General features: G+C 36.8%; 1 protein-coding gene across 2 annotated transcripts in view; it reads right to left on the bottom strand.

The window, feature by feature from the left end:
- Positions 1-15,019, bottom strand: part of LOC145692961 (calpain-5-like) — a 168,361-nt gene that overhangs the window by 34,816 nt on the left and 118,526 nt on the right. For both annotated transcript variants that reach the window (XM_081768555.1, XM_081768556.1), the window contains 2 exons: positions 7,931-8,126; positions 1,293-1,412 (listed from right to left, as the gene is read on the bottom strand). In XM_081768555.1, coding sequence (XP_081624681.1) covers positions 1,293-1,412; positions 7,931-8,126 — 316 coding nt within the window. The remainder of the gene's footprint in view (positions 1-1,292; positions 1,413-7,930; positions 8,127-15,019) is intronic.

Genomic DNA, 15,019 nt, shown 5'->3' with positions numbered 1-15,019 from the left:
AACAAACCGATGAATACATTAAATCTTGACAAAAATATATTTCATACTCTAACCGGTTACATATATGATATTGTAAAATCTCTACAATGTTTGCACAGACTACTCGTCGTCCGAATTCCTGCGATTGCATTAACAAAGTACTCCGAATCCTACTTACAAGCAAAGGGTACGATATCAGAACTCGAGTTGCACAATAAGAGTTATATATCCTTAAAGAGCATCAAATAGTTAGTTAATTGCTAAATTATTAGCTGCAGTCTTCCAATAGCGAAAAAGTAATGGAACTTCAAAGGAACATTGGGGCCAATGACAAACACAAGAAAGCGATTCTCCCGTCTCTCGTATGTATTTGGGGATTTGAGATAGCGATTCGAATGACATCTTCAAGTCACACACTTGATATGGAGAGTAGAAAAGATCGAAAGATCCAAACAAAAGCAGTTTCTACAATGTGCTCATCTTACAAGGGCCACTGACTCGCTGTGATAATACAATTCAGTGGTAAGGGAGTCGAAGCAGTACTGAATGGGTGTCTGGAATGCTTCCGGTTCGTTATGCAGGTATCCTGCAATCTACCATGTTGCGGAACAGGGGAGCACAGAACTGAAACAGCGTAAACGAGTGGAGACTCAAGAACTTTTTACTGTGCCAAATGTTCGTATCCTGGGGTTGTGTCAGTGACGAATTTCACAAAGTTCTTGGAAGGATGGGAAAGGTACATCTCCAGGGTTGCACTAGTCCTGTGCATCCAGCCGGGATCAGTTTCTTCGTAAATGTGACATTGGCAGGAACAAGTTTGTCGGAAAGCTCGTTGCCTTTGTTAGTTGTTGTAAGATGTGCACATTGTGCGAACTGTTTTTGTTTGGATCATTCGATCTTTCCTATTTTCCACATCAACTGTGTGGCTTGAACATGTCATTCGAATCGCTATCTCACTTTCCCACATATTGAATACATAAAAAAACGGAAGAAACGCTTTCTTTCTTGTGTTTGCCACAGGCCCCTGTTATCTTTGATGTCCCATCACTTTTCCCTATTGGTGGATTGCAGCTAATAACTTGGTAATTAACTAACTACTTGGCGCTCTTTAAGGATATATAACTCTTATTACCCAACTCGAGCTCTGATATCGTACCCTTTGCTTGTTAGGATTGTAAATGGTAATATGTGACCAAACAACAAAATATGAATATAAGAAAAAGAAAATTGTTCTTACAAAAAAGAAATAAGTTTAATATTATTTTAAAATATTTCTTGTGTGGCACTATACATTATTACTTGTGTATCCATACCTTCAATATGGAGAATCCAACTGGATTATTATGCACACCAAGAAAATGATTATCAAACTCGTTCCATTGAATTAACTGGATCACGAACTTGTCGTATTCCTCGTCAATATTAAATATAAACTGAAAGGGAAGAATCATTTTTATATTAGCATTTTACAGAATATGCAACACTAACAGAAAGGAATACAGTCGAAACCGTTCATAGCGGCTTCGCTTTTAACAACATATTAGATATAACGACAAAATCTAAAAGTCCCGTCTAAATCCTAAATAAATATTTTATTTGAAAAGTCGCTGAATGCGACATCGCTTGTTACAACGTATCGTATAAACCGACTTATTTTTTTTTTTAATCTCATATTCGGATAAATGTATCGGCTATAACATCCAAAGTTGATTTATGTTTGTTTACATTATTGCTTATTCTTTCCTCACTTATTATACGTTTTTAATTTTGCTGTCATGTTAGACTATTGCTGTACATACTGTATAAACATTAGAAGAAAATATCTCCTTCAGATCCACTCCACAAATACCGTATTCAGTGGCGTATTTAAGGGGTGCTTCCGGGCTTAAGCTCACTCCCCCCGAAATTTTATTTACTATTTTAAAGTAAATGATATATCTTGCAGAATTTTCACAGTTCCAGGAATAAAGTTAGCAAAGTCCCTCCCGAATCAAAATCGTAAATGCGCCACTGACTGTATTGTAAATATTTACTGTATTTCAGTTAAATTTCTTAAACTTTCCACTTTATTCTGTTCATTAACCACCTTATTCTGTTGTAAGTGTGCAGCCTAAAAGTTACAGATAAGATTTTTTTAAAGCAAAAGAACAAAACCCCAGTTTGTGTCACTATTGGCTATAACGACTGTAAATTAGCTGTTCCTTCGGAGTCGTTATAACCAGTTTTGACTACTTCAACAGTCTGTCATCCTTATCTAACTAATTATTGACTTTTCTTAGAATCAGATCTGGACTGTCCATAACTGTTGTATCGAAAGAGAAAAATAATCTGAAAGTTTAATGACTATTAAGCGTCATACAAAAGAAAGTAATAAAAGTTAAAACAAGAAAGTTTCGCTTTACAATGTAAAATTATGATAGCCTTTCAAATGATCAATCTTGAAACAGGAAGTGATAGAGGTGAAACGGTAAAGACGTAACTTACTGTTGGAACACCTAATTCTACCTCTCCGTCCATCCGGTGGTTTTTCTATTGACAGCGGTCAATGCAGGACCGGTAAGCCTTCATACACTCTATAAGGGCGTTTCATGTGAAAGCGGAACATTGTGGGTAATGGGAGCAGCTTCCGAATTGATTGGGGATGCTAGGAATTTTCTCTCTGACGAAAGTGTGTCCCTTTGAAGAAGAAACTTTTAATCTTTTTTTGTTTTGTTTTTCGCATGTTTATGAAGGTAGAAACAGCGAACAACTTTTATTTTGTGTAGTCAAACTAAACAGCATTTTAATTTGATGTAAAATAGTTTACCAAACAACTCGCTTCTCAACCTTCTTGTAGTCGTTAGAAACGCACAGTTTTATTTCTTGAAATATCTTACTATTCATGTAGAAACGAAATTATTTTTGCCATGGCAGGAGCAGCAGTCGCGGACAGACGACTAGGAGTGGTCCTCCAGCTTGGGGGTTTGGGTAAGGCTAACAACCTCATCCTGTAAAAAAGGCACTTGTTCAGAAATATTCACAGAAGCCTCGGACAAGGACTGATAACTTGGCACGACCTCAACAAAAGAAAATAGACATGAAATTTGGAACATGGAATATTAGAAGTCTTTATAGGGCAGGCGCGTTAAAATCCGTAACGAGTGAGTTAGAGAAATACAGGATGGACCTAGTAGGAGTTCAGGAAGTTAGGTAGGAAGGAAATGGATCTGTGAATTCCGGAAATTTTACGTTCTTTTACGGGGAAGGAAATAAAAATCACCAGTTAGGAACAGGAATTTTCGTTCACAAACGAGTATTACCAGCAATTAAACGGGTTGAATTTGTTACTGACAGACTTTCTTTTATTACTCTTAAGGGACGGTGATATGATATTATTGTTTTGAATGTACATGCCCCAACTGAAGATAAGGATGACGATATAAAAGACAGCTTTTACGAAGAAGTGGAACGGATATTTGACAAACTCCCGCGATACCATATGAAAATTCTATTAGGGGATTTCAATGCTAAGGTAGGACGAAAGGATATTTTCAAACCGATTATAGGGAACGAAAGTCTGCATAAGGAAAGGAATGACAACGGTGTTAGACTCGTGAACTTTGCAACATCCAAAAACCTAATCCTGAAGAGTACAAAATGCTCACATCGCGACGTTCATAAATACACTTGGACATCACCAGACGGAAAACACATAATCAAATTGATCACGTTTTAGTAGATAGAAGAAGGGAATCTAGCATAATTGATGTCCGGTCGTTTAGAGGGGCTGATTGTGACACTGATCACTACCTGGTAACAACGATAATACGAGAGAGATTATCGTTGAATAAAGGTAATATTCTATATCCGAAAACAGAGAGATTTAATTTAAAGAAATAAGAAGAGAGCCAGGTAAAAGAGGAATAACAGATTGAAGTTTCGAATAGATTCTCAGTTTTAGAAGATTCGGAGTGCATTAGTGTTCAGCATACTTGGATTGAAATTAGAGATAGCATTAAAATTTCAGCAAAAGAAAAATTGGGACATCCGGAAATACGTAGGATACATGGTTCGATCAGGAATGCATTAAACTAGCAGAGAAGAGAAAACAGGCAAAATTATGCTGGCTACAAAATCCGAATGAATAACTACACAAAATTTCGCAGATATAAGGCGTACGACTCGGTTAGGAGAGAAATATTATACATCGTTCTTACAGAACTTGGAATACCGAGAAAGCTAATTAGATTAATTAAGATATGTTTAAATGAATCCCAAAGTAAAGTCCGGGTAGGAAAATTTTTGTCCACTAGCTTTCACGTCGAAAATGGCCTAAAACAAGGAGATGCTTGTCGCCATTATTATTTAACTTTGTTCTGGAATACGCTATAAGGGAAATCAAAGATAGCAACCAGGGCCTAGAGTTGAACGGTATTCACCAGGTTATGGCATATGCTGATGATGTAAATTTAATAGGGGATGATAGGAGAACAATAGAAAGAAATGCAGAGATCTTACTAAACGCTTGCAGGGACATGGGTTTAGAAGTAAATGCAGAGAAAACTAAATACATGGAAGTGCGTCGGGACCGTAATACGGCAAATTGTGGATGCGTTAAAATATTAAATAATACTTTTGATGAAGTGGATAATTTGAAATATCTAGGATCAATATTAAGAGACGAAAATTATATTCACGAAGAAATTAAATGTCGACTAAAAGCAGGGAATTCGTGTTACTATTCGGTTCAAAATCTCTTGTCGTCGCGAATTCTGTCGAGAAATTTGAAACTTAAAATATACAAAATGATAATCATGCCTGTTGTTCTGTATGGTTGCGAAACATGGTCGCTTACTCTGAGGGAAGAACATAGACTGAAAGTATTTGAGAACAAGATCCTTAGACGAATATTCGGACCCAAGAGGAACGAGAATGGGGAATGGCGGAAACTTCATAACGAGGAACTACATAATTTATACGGTTTACCCAACATTGTTAGGGTCGTCAAGTCTAGGAGGCTAAGGTGGGCAGGTCATGTAGCTAGAATGGAAGAAAGTAGAAACGCTTTCAAAGTCTTGACTGGAGGACCAATCGGAAAACGACTATTAAGAAGACCTAGGCGCAGATGGGAGGACACTATTAAGATGGATCTCGCAATCTCGCAGAGATAGGAATACAAAGTAGAAACTGGATCCAATTGGCTAAGGATAGAAGTCAGTGGAGAGCTTTTGTGAATGCGCCATTGAACCTCCGGGTTCCATAGGCCATAGAGTTAGTTAGTTAGTTAGTTAGTTAGGAGCAATCTAAAGAGGTTAGAAAGTATGTAAAGTTCACCCAGGGGCGGATCCAGGATCAACTTCTGGGGGAAGCGGTGGGTTGTTATAATGCTACTTGTAAGGGCTTCAAACTCTGGGATGGATTTTATTTATATATATAAAACAAGAAAGTTTCCTCCTCTGGGGTGGGGGCGATTGCCCCCTTGGATCCGCCCCTGAGTTCACCAAATGTTTAGGTCTACAATTCCTGGAAAAGCATGCTTGTATGCGGTGTCAATGTTGCAATATTCATTCAAATAGGTGATGGACTAGTTTAACCTATATCTATTTGTAAACGAAGAGAATAATAATAATTGCTCGTATTACAACATGCAGGGTGGAACATTTATCTTAATACACTCCTGCAACTTAAACTAGTAGACAAAAAAGGTAAATTTTATTTATATTATGCTAATGTCAGCAAGGGAACATTATTTGTCATATTCAGCAACACCGCAAGGTTAACAGTGTTGCCAACTCAATAAAGTTGTATTTTTTTTCAAATGGCACATCAGGTTATTACCCAATCCAATTCTACATATGAGGCGTTGGATGGCAAAGTGCCGTAAGTCATTTTTGAGATATTTTGAGATATTGAGACTTACGCCACTTTGCCGTGCAGGGTCACCGTGAATTCCAATTTACGACATTCTTTATGCTTCCATCTCTTGGCCTATTTTTAACTCTAAGATATGCAACTTTGCCATCCAACAGGTTATGGTTTCAAGGGGACCATACATGGAAACTGCTTAATGTCATTTTTGAAAAAAGAATGAGTTTCGCCACTTTGCCATCCAACGCCTCATACAGAACAAAACTTACAATACTACACTTGTCGTGCAGTGATGCAAACGAAGGACGGTACAGTACCACAAACATCGATAAGCAGCCAAATTTTCGAGGGTTCTGCAACAGTAATAACGCAAGTGATGCCGACGGGGTACTGCACATTGAAAGTATCTTAATGTCGAATATTACGTCATCGCCATATAGTCGCCATCGCCAACAGTGATATTACGTCATATAGTACGCCATATGACGTACTTTAAACAGAAATAAAGTTACAAGGAATTGAAAATTAGATTTTCGGAAAAATGTTTATGTCAGAATAGGCTTTCTAAAGGCAAGTGGTGGCAAAGATTTTTTGAATATATAAATTTATATAAATGTACATAAATGTATTAAGTACATCTCTTAATAATAAAATCTAATGAATGACCTGAAATTTGGTCCTTATGAAGACTCATGATGAGATCTTTGTGCTTATCACAAAATTATTCAGCAGCCAAATTTCCATATTCAACTTAATGCCCTACATCATGTTGCTGGAAATAAATACGTTGTGTTTCATACTTTTTTTTAACAGTATGTGTTCTAGGATGTATGTCGACGAAAGACGCGTGCTGTACCAAAGAGATCCAGTTAAGAATTGCCATAGCCAAAGAAGCATTCAAAAGAAAAGGTCACTCTTAACTAGCAGCCTTAAGTCTCTTCATCCCGGCGAAATTAAAATACCGCTAATTTTACAGTAATTATGTGGTATCTTCAAATAGATAAAAGATAATTGAAATATGGAACAAGAGCGCCCTAGACAATATTATTTTGCATGAGGTACCGTTACCACAAGTCACCTAGTGGTTTTCCGTTTTCAGCCGTTTAGAAACGCGAAAATAAATGCCGATTTTCAAAATGGCTCGAACTCGAAAGCAGATAAGTGAGTCGTGATAACGGTTTCTCATGTAAAATAATATTGTCTAGTGCGCTCTTGTTCCATATTTCGGTTATCTTTTATCTATTTGAAGATATCACATAATTACCGTAAAATTAGCGGTATTTTAATTTCGTCGGGATGAAGACTCTTAATATTGGACTAAGGAAGAAATTGATCAAGTGCTATATCTATATGGAGTATTGGACTTCATGGTTCAGAGACTTGGACATTAAGGAAGTTAGAGGAAAAATATTCAGAAAGCTTCGAAATGTGGTGTTGGAAGAAGATGAAGAAGAAGATAAAATGGACAGAAAGGGTAACAAATGAAGATGTTCTAAAACGGATAGGAGAGAAGAGGACGCTTCTAGCCACCATCCTTCCGAAGAAATTGTCTTATTCATACCGCCATAGAAGAAAAGAAGAAAGAAAAGCGAGGAATAGGGAGAACACAAGTGATCGATTATTTCTTAAATAGAAGAAAATAGTAGGAGTTAAAAGAGGAAGCTGAAAATCGAGAAGCATGGAAGAAACATTTCCAGGCCCAAACTGAAAATTTAGAAGAAAAAAAGAAAACCCTCATTAGTTCCAGGACCTGCTAAAAGGCAGAATACTTATTATTATTATTATTATTATTATTATTATTATTATTATTATTATTATTATTATTATTATTAATAATAATAATAATAATAATAATAATAATAATAATAATATTATTATTATTATTAATAATAATAATAATAATAATAATAATAATAATAATAATAATAATAATAATAATAATAATAATAATGTTGCCACCAGTAGAAATCAAGAAGTTTAAAAATGACACTAATTATTGTTATTTTCTAATAAATGAATTAATCACTAATATGGTTTTTGTATGTTAGATATTTTGTTATTAATATTTTTTTATTATAAATTCTCTGATGTTTAAAATCCAAACCTGAGGATTCCTGAAAAATGAATCTTGATGAGTATGATCACCACCAGCTCTGTCTTCAGGAGTGTATGGTTCTTCTGCTAATGTCCACTTCCCTTCAGCTTTATTTTCATGCCACTTTCTGATAAAGATCCCCGAAGGGAACACGCGGCATATAATTAACTGTTTAAAGTGAGCGAGGAAATCTTCAACATGTAACCTAAAATTATATAATAATATTAATGAAATGTTTATTGTATATATATATATATAGGGGAGACCGGGGTATTCACGAACACTTAAGCTTTGATTATAAATAACTCTTTTTGTTTTTAGTGATAAAATTAAGATTTCTTGTGTATAGAAAGCTTGGAGTTTTTCCTGTTTACTGAAATGCAGAGGAAAGTCAAAAGTAACATTTTGCAACAAACAGTGAGATGTTTTAAATCATTTCTTGATGAAAAAAACGGAATGCATTAAAATACATTAAAAAGTATACCGTAATCTAGTATTTAAATCTTTAACAAGAATTTTAATTACAATCATAACTCTAATTACAAACATAATTCAAGTTAATGAGAAACATGACTAGACTTCATCGTTTTTAAACTATTACAAATGAAAGCTAATAAGTAATAGGCTAAACAAAATGTACTTTTACGAAACCAAATTTAGAAATAACGGTGCATTACATAAAATATTCATTAAAATGAAAACATTAATTAGTATCGTAGAAATCACAGATATACCCATTAATATTTCCCAAGGACAGTATTCTTTATTAGTCCAATGTTCAAATGCAGTTAATAGGCTGAACAAAATTGGCTGACTGCTAATGGACGCTACTAGGCTAAATAAATTTGTAAAACACTCTGTGAATCACACGGAGAAAAAAATTGCAGCCTGTGAAGAAGAATCACATACCTATAGGGTATACTGAAATATCGACATTTTTGGGGGTCGCTGAGATGAACGGTGACACTTCCGATGCCATGGGCCACAACATGGGGAGGGATATATATATATATATATATATATATATATATATATATATATATATATATTGTGGGCCACGACATAGGAAGTGTCACCGTTCATTTTACAAACCCCAAAAAATGTGGATTCGGCACTAATACGGGTAATTTTCGATCATTTTTAAATATCTCTTCCTCTCCTCTCCCAAGTTGGGGGTTGAATTTGAATTTAAACGGGATCGAAAGTATCACTGTTCATCTAAGCGACCCAGAACTATAAATTCGACAGTGATATTGTCCATTTTCGATCATTTTTATATCTTTTTCTCCCCTTCCCCAAGTGGCGGGGCTGATTTTGGATTTAAACCGGATCGGAAATGTTATTGTTCATCTGAATGATCCCGTAAACTATGGATTAGACACTAATATTGGGCATTTTCTATCATTATTATATACAGCTCCTTCTCCCTTCCTCCGTGCTTTGGCACACGGCATCAGAATTGTCACTGTTAATCTCAACTACTCCTAAAACTATGGATTCGACACTAACATTAGTCATTTTCGATCATTTTTAAATGTTTATTTCCCTCCCCTACGACGTATCCTTCCTCTCCCAACTATCAGGGCTGAACTTGTATTGAAACAGCATCAGAAGTGTCACTGTTTCCACGTCGACCCCGGAAACTATGGATTCAACACTAATATCGGTCATTTTTATTTTAAAATTTCTCTCCTCCTCACCCTCCCTATGTTTCATAGTAAATTGAAAAATGTTTCACTAATGTAATCCCTGCCCCTAAACTCATGTATGTTGAAAAATTTGATTGAGATCGGTCGGGTGGTTCAAGAGTGATGAAGTCACAAAGGCAGTCATTTTTTTACATATATATCTCCCCCTCCCCCTCCCCTAGATTAGCTCGTCAAGGTGAAACAATAAAAAAACACCCAAGGTCCGACCCTCATATATGTTGAAAATTTGATCGAGATTGGTTGGGTGGTTCAAAAGTTATTGGGTTTTATTATTTTTATTTATACGTCCTCCTCCCCTAGGATCTACCATTAAAGCAAAATTACAAAAATGTTTCCAGATCCGAACTTTATGTATCTTGAAAATTTGCTTGAGATCGGTCAAATATTTCAAGAGTTATTAAGTTACAAAAATAGTAACTTCCAGTCTTATATAAATTAATTTTTATACAGGGTGTTTCAAAACAACAACGACAACGTTTGGGAAGTGATTCCTAACAACAAGATATGACGAAAAGTATAGACCAACCTGGGTCCACAAATGCTTTCTTTCGGAGTTATAGGCTGCCGAAAACATGAAAAAAAAATGAAGTTTAAAGGTCCATAGCTCCTAAACTATGGGATCTACCTTAGTCGGGTCAAGACTTCACTTAAGAACTAGTATGTGTCCTATCCAAATATCCATGTTTCAGAATCCTGCTATACTTCCGCAAAAAATTTTGTAGAGGTACTTCAAATTATATGTCTGTAGCCTAACTGCCTCCATAAAAATTGTTGCGTGAGGACCGTAGATTCCGAAACATGTATTTTGGATAGTGCACATACTAGTTCCTAAGTGAAGTCTTGGCCCGACAACGGTAGGTCCCATAGTAATGGAGCTATGGACCTTTAAACTTCATTTTTTCATGTTTTCGGAAGGCTATAACTCCGGAAGGAAGCATTTGTGCACCCAAGTTGGTCTATACTTTTCGTCTTATCTTTGTATTAGGAATCACCTGCCAAACGTTGTCGTTGTTGTTTTGAAACACCCTGTATATCTCCTCCTCCCCTACGTTGCTCTGCTAAATTTAAATCATAAAAACGATCCCGGGCCTGAAGCTCATCTACGTTTGATCAAGATCGGTCAAGTGGTTCAGGAGTTATTAAGTTTTATTTATTTTTATACTACCTTCCCTTCCCCCAGTCCTCATTTCTACCATCAAAGTGAATAGCCTAAAACCAGCCCAGTCTCGAACCTCATCCATGTTACAAATGTGATCTACATCGGTCGGGCGATTCAGGAGATTTAGAGTCACAAACATAGTGATTTTCAATTTTATATAGGGTCTATATAGATTAGCATTGAAAGATGCCCTCTAAAACTAAACTCCCGAGGCGAGCCTTCACACCTTTCCAACAATGTGTGCAATCTCCAGCAATAATAGCTTCGCTCCCTGAGCAGCATAGCCCGTAAACCTGTCTAACGAGCTGTGAGGCTCAGATGGAAGGGACTCCGAGTGTTTTCAACTTATTATTTTGTTACCGAAAAAACCGAAATGTTGAAGTATTGACTTCATTTTATGAGAAACCAAAGATAAAGAAAAATATATGATAGAAAATAGGATAGACCCGGCCTCAGAGCCTCATAGTACGCTTCGCCACTGTGAATGTGTGATTACTACATAGCAAACCAATCAGTATTATTGCTGTTTTCACACTGAAGTCCGCTATTTTTTCAAAGGAAACTCAAAAATTATCCGCACATTCGTCATAACTCTCTTTATATTGTATGCATAAACCTTCTACTCTTGTGTGTAGAATCAGGCCCGTATCCACGGGGGACCGTCCCTTAAATTTTTACTGGCCACTTTAAAATTTTCACGGTAGGGTTGCAAATGAACTATAATATGGTTAGATCGGCCCCTCTACATTTTTGTTCTGGCTACGGGCCTGGGGGGAAGGACATAACCACTCCGCTCGCAGTGTGCACCAAGAAAAAACAGGGCAGCGCTCCAATTTCTGTGGTCTGAAGTTTTAGGGGCTTAAATTCATCGGAAGCTATCAAAACTGGTGGATAATTCGATCGACAGAATCATGACTAACCTACAGAGTATACGCTATCTCATCGATGGTTGCTCGCTGGTTTGACATTACTACCTCTCGCTCAGGCTTGCTGAATCAGTTCGTCGGTGGTGTAGGTTGACTGATACTTTGCGTCCACGCTTGCCCGACCATTTTTTACATTTCTCTATTCACTCGTACACTTTTTTTTATACAGAAGAGAGCTGTCACTGAATTGTGTTGAATATTACTGTCCCGCAATGTAACGTAGGATAAAAGATACGAGGCCAGAGGGCAGTGTGCAACATATAAACAGTGATGGTGGAAGTACAGATAATTTTTCACCTGACCTAGTATATTTTAGGTAACTTCCCGTTGTCCCTATGACACTGGGTGGAAGCCCCAATGAAAAAGCATTTTAAAAAAAATCTTTTTTGTTTATATTGAGGTGTGGTGTACAAAATCGAATAGGATTAACAAGTTCGTAATCACTGTTCTCACAGAATATCGAAAGAAAATTCTAGATAGCCTATCATCAGTTAATTACAAGACGGGTAATAAAACCTATTGAGTTTTTATATCCAAGAAGTTAACCGAACCGCGGAATTCTCTGCTTTGTTTGACGATTAAGATTAGAGAAAAGTAAAGTTCCTCGACTAGGGCCCCCAGATTTTCAGACTAAAAATCGGAACACCCTGTAAAATTTATGGATGTCCCTCGTGGCTATATGGTTAGCGTACACGTCTTTTACACCAGAAGCTCATGGGGTTTGGATACACGTTCAGCTATAGATCCACGTTATCATTATAACCTCGGCGGAAACGCTAAATTCAACTCAACAACAATCTATAAAATTTACAGTAATAGTATCAGAATTAATTCAAGATCAACACTCACAAAACGTGATTGTCAGAGAGTAGATTATAATTACTAGTTGAATATAGGTGACTAAAACCTAGACATTTTGAGCTTTGAACAATTGAGGGATGTAAACCCGGAACATCTGGGAGGGATGTAAAGCCAGGACGCCCATGATACTTCCTTACAATACTCTTTATATGGATTATTATCTATACACTAGCAGCCGAAAACACAGAAAAAACACTTATTGTATCGGGAATGAAATTTCCGGCGTACACATTATCCAAATGGCTACTAATTCACATTAATGTATTTTATATACAACTAAACATTAAAAGTACATGCTAGAGTACACAAAATATAAATAAGTCTTTTAAAACAGCATTTAGAATAAGAAAGTATCAATGATTCTTTTTATACGAGGAGCGGTCAAAAAGTTCCCCGTATGCTATTGTAGGTTTGGCATTTGTGATGCAATCTTATGCAGTCCAGTCCTTAGACCGTCTAATAATGAATTTGACAAGAGTGAACAGTCCATAACAGTCAGTGTACGAGTGTTGTAACTGAACGGAGAAGTGTGTGTGGTGATAAGTTGACACAACTTCACAGATCGAGCAACGCCCAAACATCAAGTACAAGCGTAAATGGGGGAAAAGTTGTTTCAGAGACTTTGCACTTTAACCGAAACATGGGTCTCTGAGACCCAGTGGTAAATTTTAAAACATAGTGGTGGCAACCATGGTTGCTCGTGAAGGTTTAAATTTATTTGGCTCTTCTATTAAAAAGACCTTAAATACATTTCAAAGTAAATATAATACGAAATTGACTTATGGGTCTCTGAGACCTTGTGTTTCTCTTAACGTTTCTGAAACTCATGTTTCGGTTCGCACCATTGGATGTTTGGCTTTTCCCAAAACTAACAATAAAACTTTTCCGTTTCGCCACCGTAGAAGAGACCAAAACGAACGCGATGCCTGAACTTCTGAAGATACCAAGAGAAGACTTTCGTCGTTTCCATCAATCACAGGATTGATAAAACAAGTGTGTGTGTGTTCCGAATGCGCCTCCTATGGTAGTGAAGGGCTATAACAAAAGTTCGGGAATTTTTTGACTTCCCGTCGTATGTTGGAATGTATTGATTGTTGTAACGTATATCGGGCTGCAATTTGTTGGAATGTATTTTGGGTGATTATTGATGTTAACAAAATTAGACTGCTGATGCATATAAATCGACGAATCACGTATAGAATCAGAAAACTATTTCAATCTTGTATACTTCATTCTTTTCTATTTTCATATACAGTAAAATACTATAGTAAAATTTTGTTATGCTGAAATAAGTCAATTCTCAGGGACTCGTTTGCTGTAATAGTCGCTGCGTGTTCTACTTGACTCCAACATGAATTTACAGACAAAAAAGTATGAAATGTATAATTAGTCAACGAAAGCATTTAAGTATAGCAAAATGAAATGTATAGTCTCTCAATATTTTATTCATTTACTCATTATCAACTATTTATTCTAAATAAAGGCGTTTTAAAACATTCGTAAAGCAAAATGTTACGTTAAAATTAGTATACACATAATTAAAATAAATCATTAATAATTTCAGTTAATTTTTAATATTTTGAGAGAATCTATTTGGCTACGACTTAGTTCATATCTGTATTTCTTGCATCGGAAAATGTATGAAACTTATGTAATGACATAACGTTAGTTGGTTACTTTCAAATCACTATCCTGCTCGACTTTTCATGTATGAAAAATGACCTGCAGGGAAGCAAACTGAACCACGACTGATTTTGATATACAGTAGAGCGTCGATTATCCGAACGTCGGTCAACCGAACGACCGCTTAACCGAACTGTGTACTCGCTCGCACCTGTTACTCTCCCACCCTACCGTCCATCATCCCCCTCATTCCCAAACCAAGTTTCCCACAGTAGTCGCCGCACTGAGCCACCGCTGGCGGAACATTGCTTCTAATGGGGCCTTCATAAGGCGCTGCTGACCGGCTAAGCCGCCAGTCGCTGTGTTTCAACAATCAGCACACTTCTATCGGTTTGGCACTGGCTGTAGAAGTACAGTCCAGTACAGTGCAGTACAGTACAGTACAGTACAGTTCGATTATCCGAACAAACCAGTTTTCCGAACACCCATGTCCCCCAATTACTTCGGATAATCGACGCTCTATTGTATTTTATTTTATTAGACCTCGAGGAACATAAATCTAAAGGACTTTCGTTCTCGAAACTCGAGATACCAGAACATAAATGTGACCAGAGAAATTATCTGGACAACACCTGATTTTGATTAGCTCCTTCGTGGCTAAGTGGTTAGCGTACGCGCCTTTGGCGTGGGAGACCCGGGTTCGATTCCCGGCGGGAGCTCATGTGGTTCGGATTCCACGTTAATTAGTAGGTCCACGTTTCATATTTCTCGCTGCTGAACGGGACGTTAAACTCAAAATCAACTCAACTCAACCTGATTT

Source organism: Thermobia domestica, chromosome 8 (assembly GCF_964235325.1).
Source record: "Thermobia domestica chromosome 8, izTheDome1.hap1.1, whole genome shotgun sequence".
In the NCBI taxonomy this organism is placed as follows: Eukaryota; Metazoa; Arthropoda; class Insecta; order Zygentoma; family Lepismatidae; genus Thermobia; species Thermobia domestica.
Note: the sequence above shows the minus strand (reverse complement) of the source record. Positions and strands in the feature narration are given on the sequence as shown.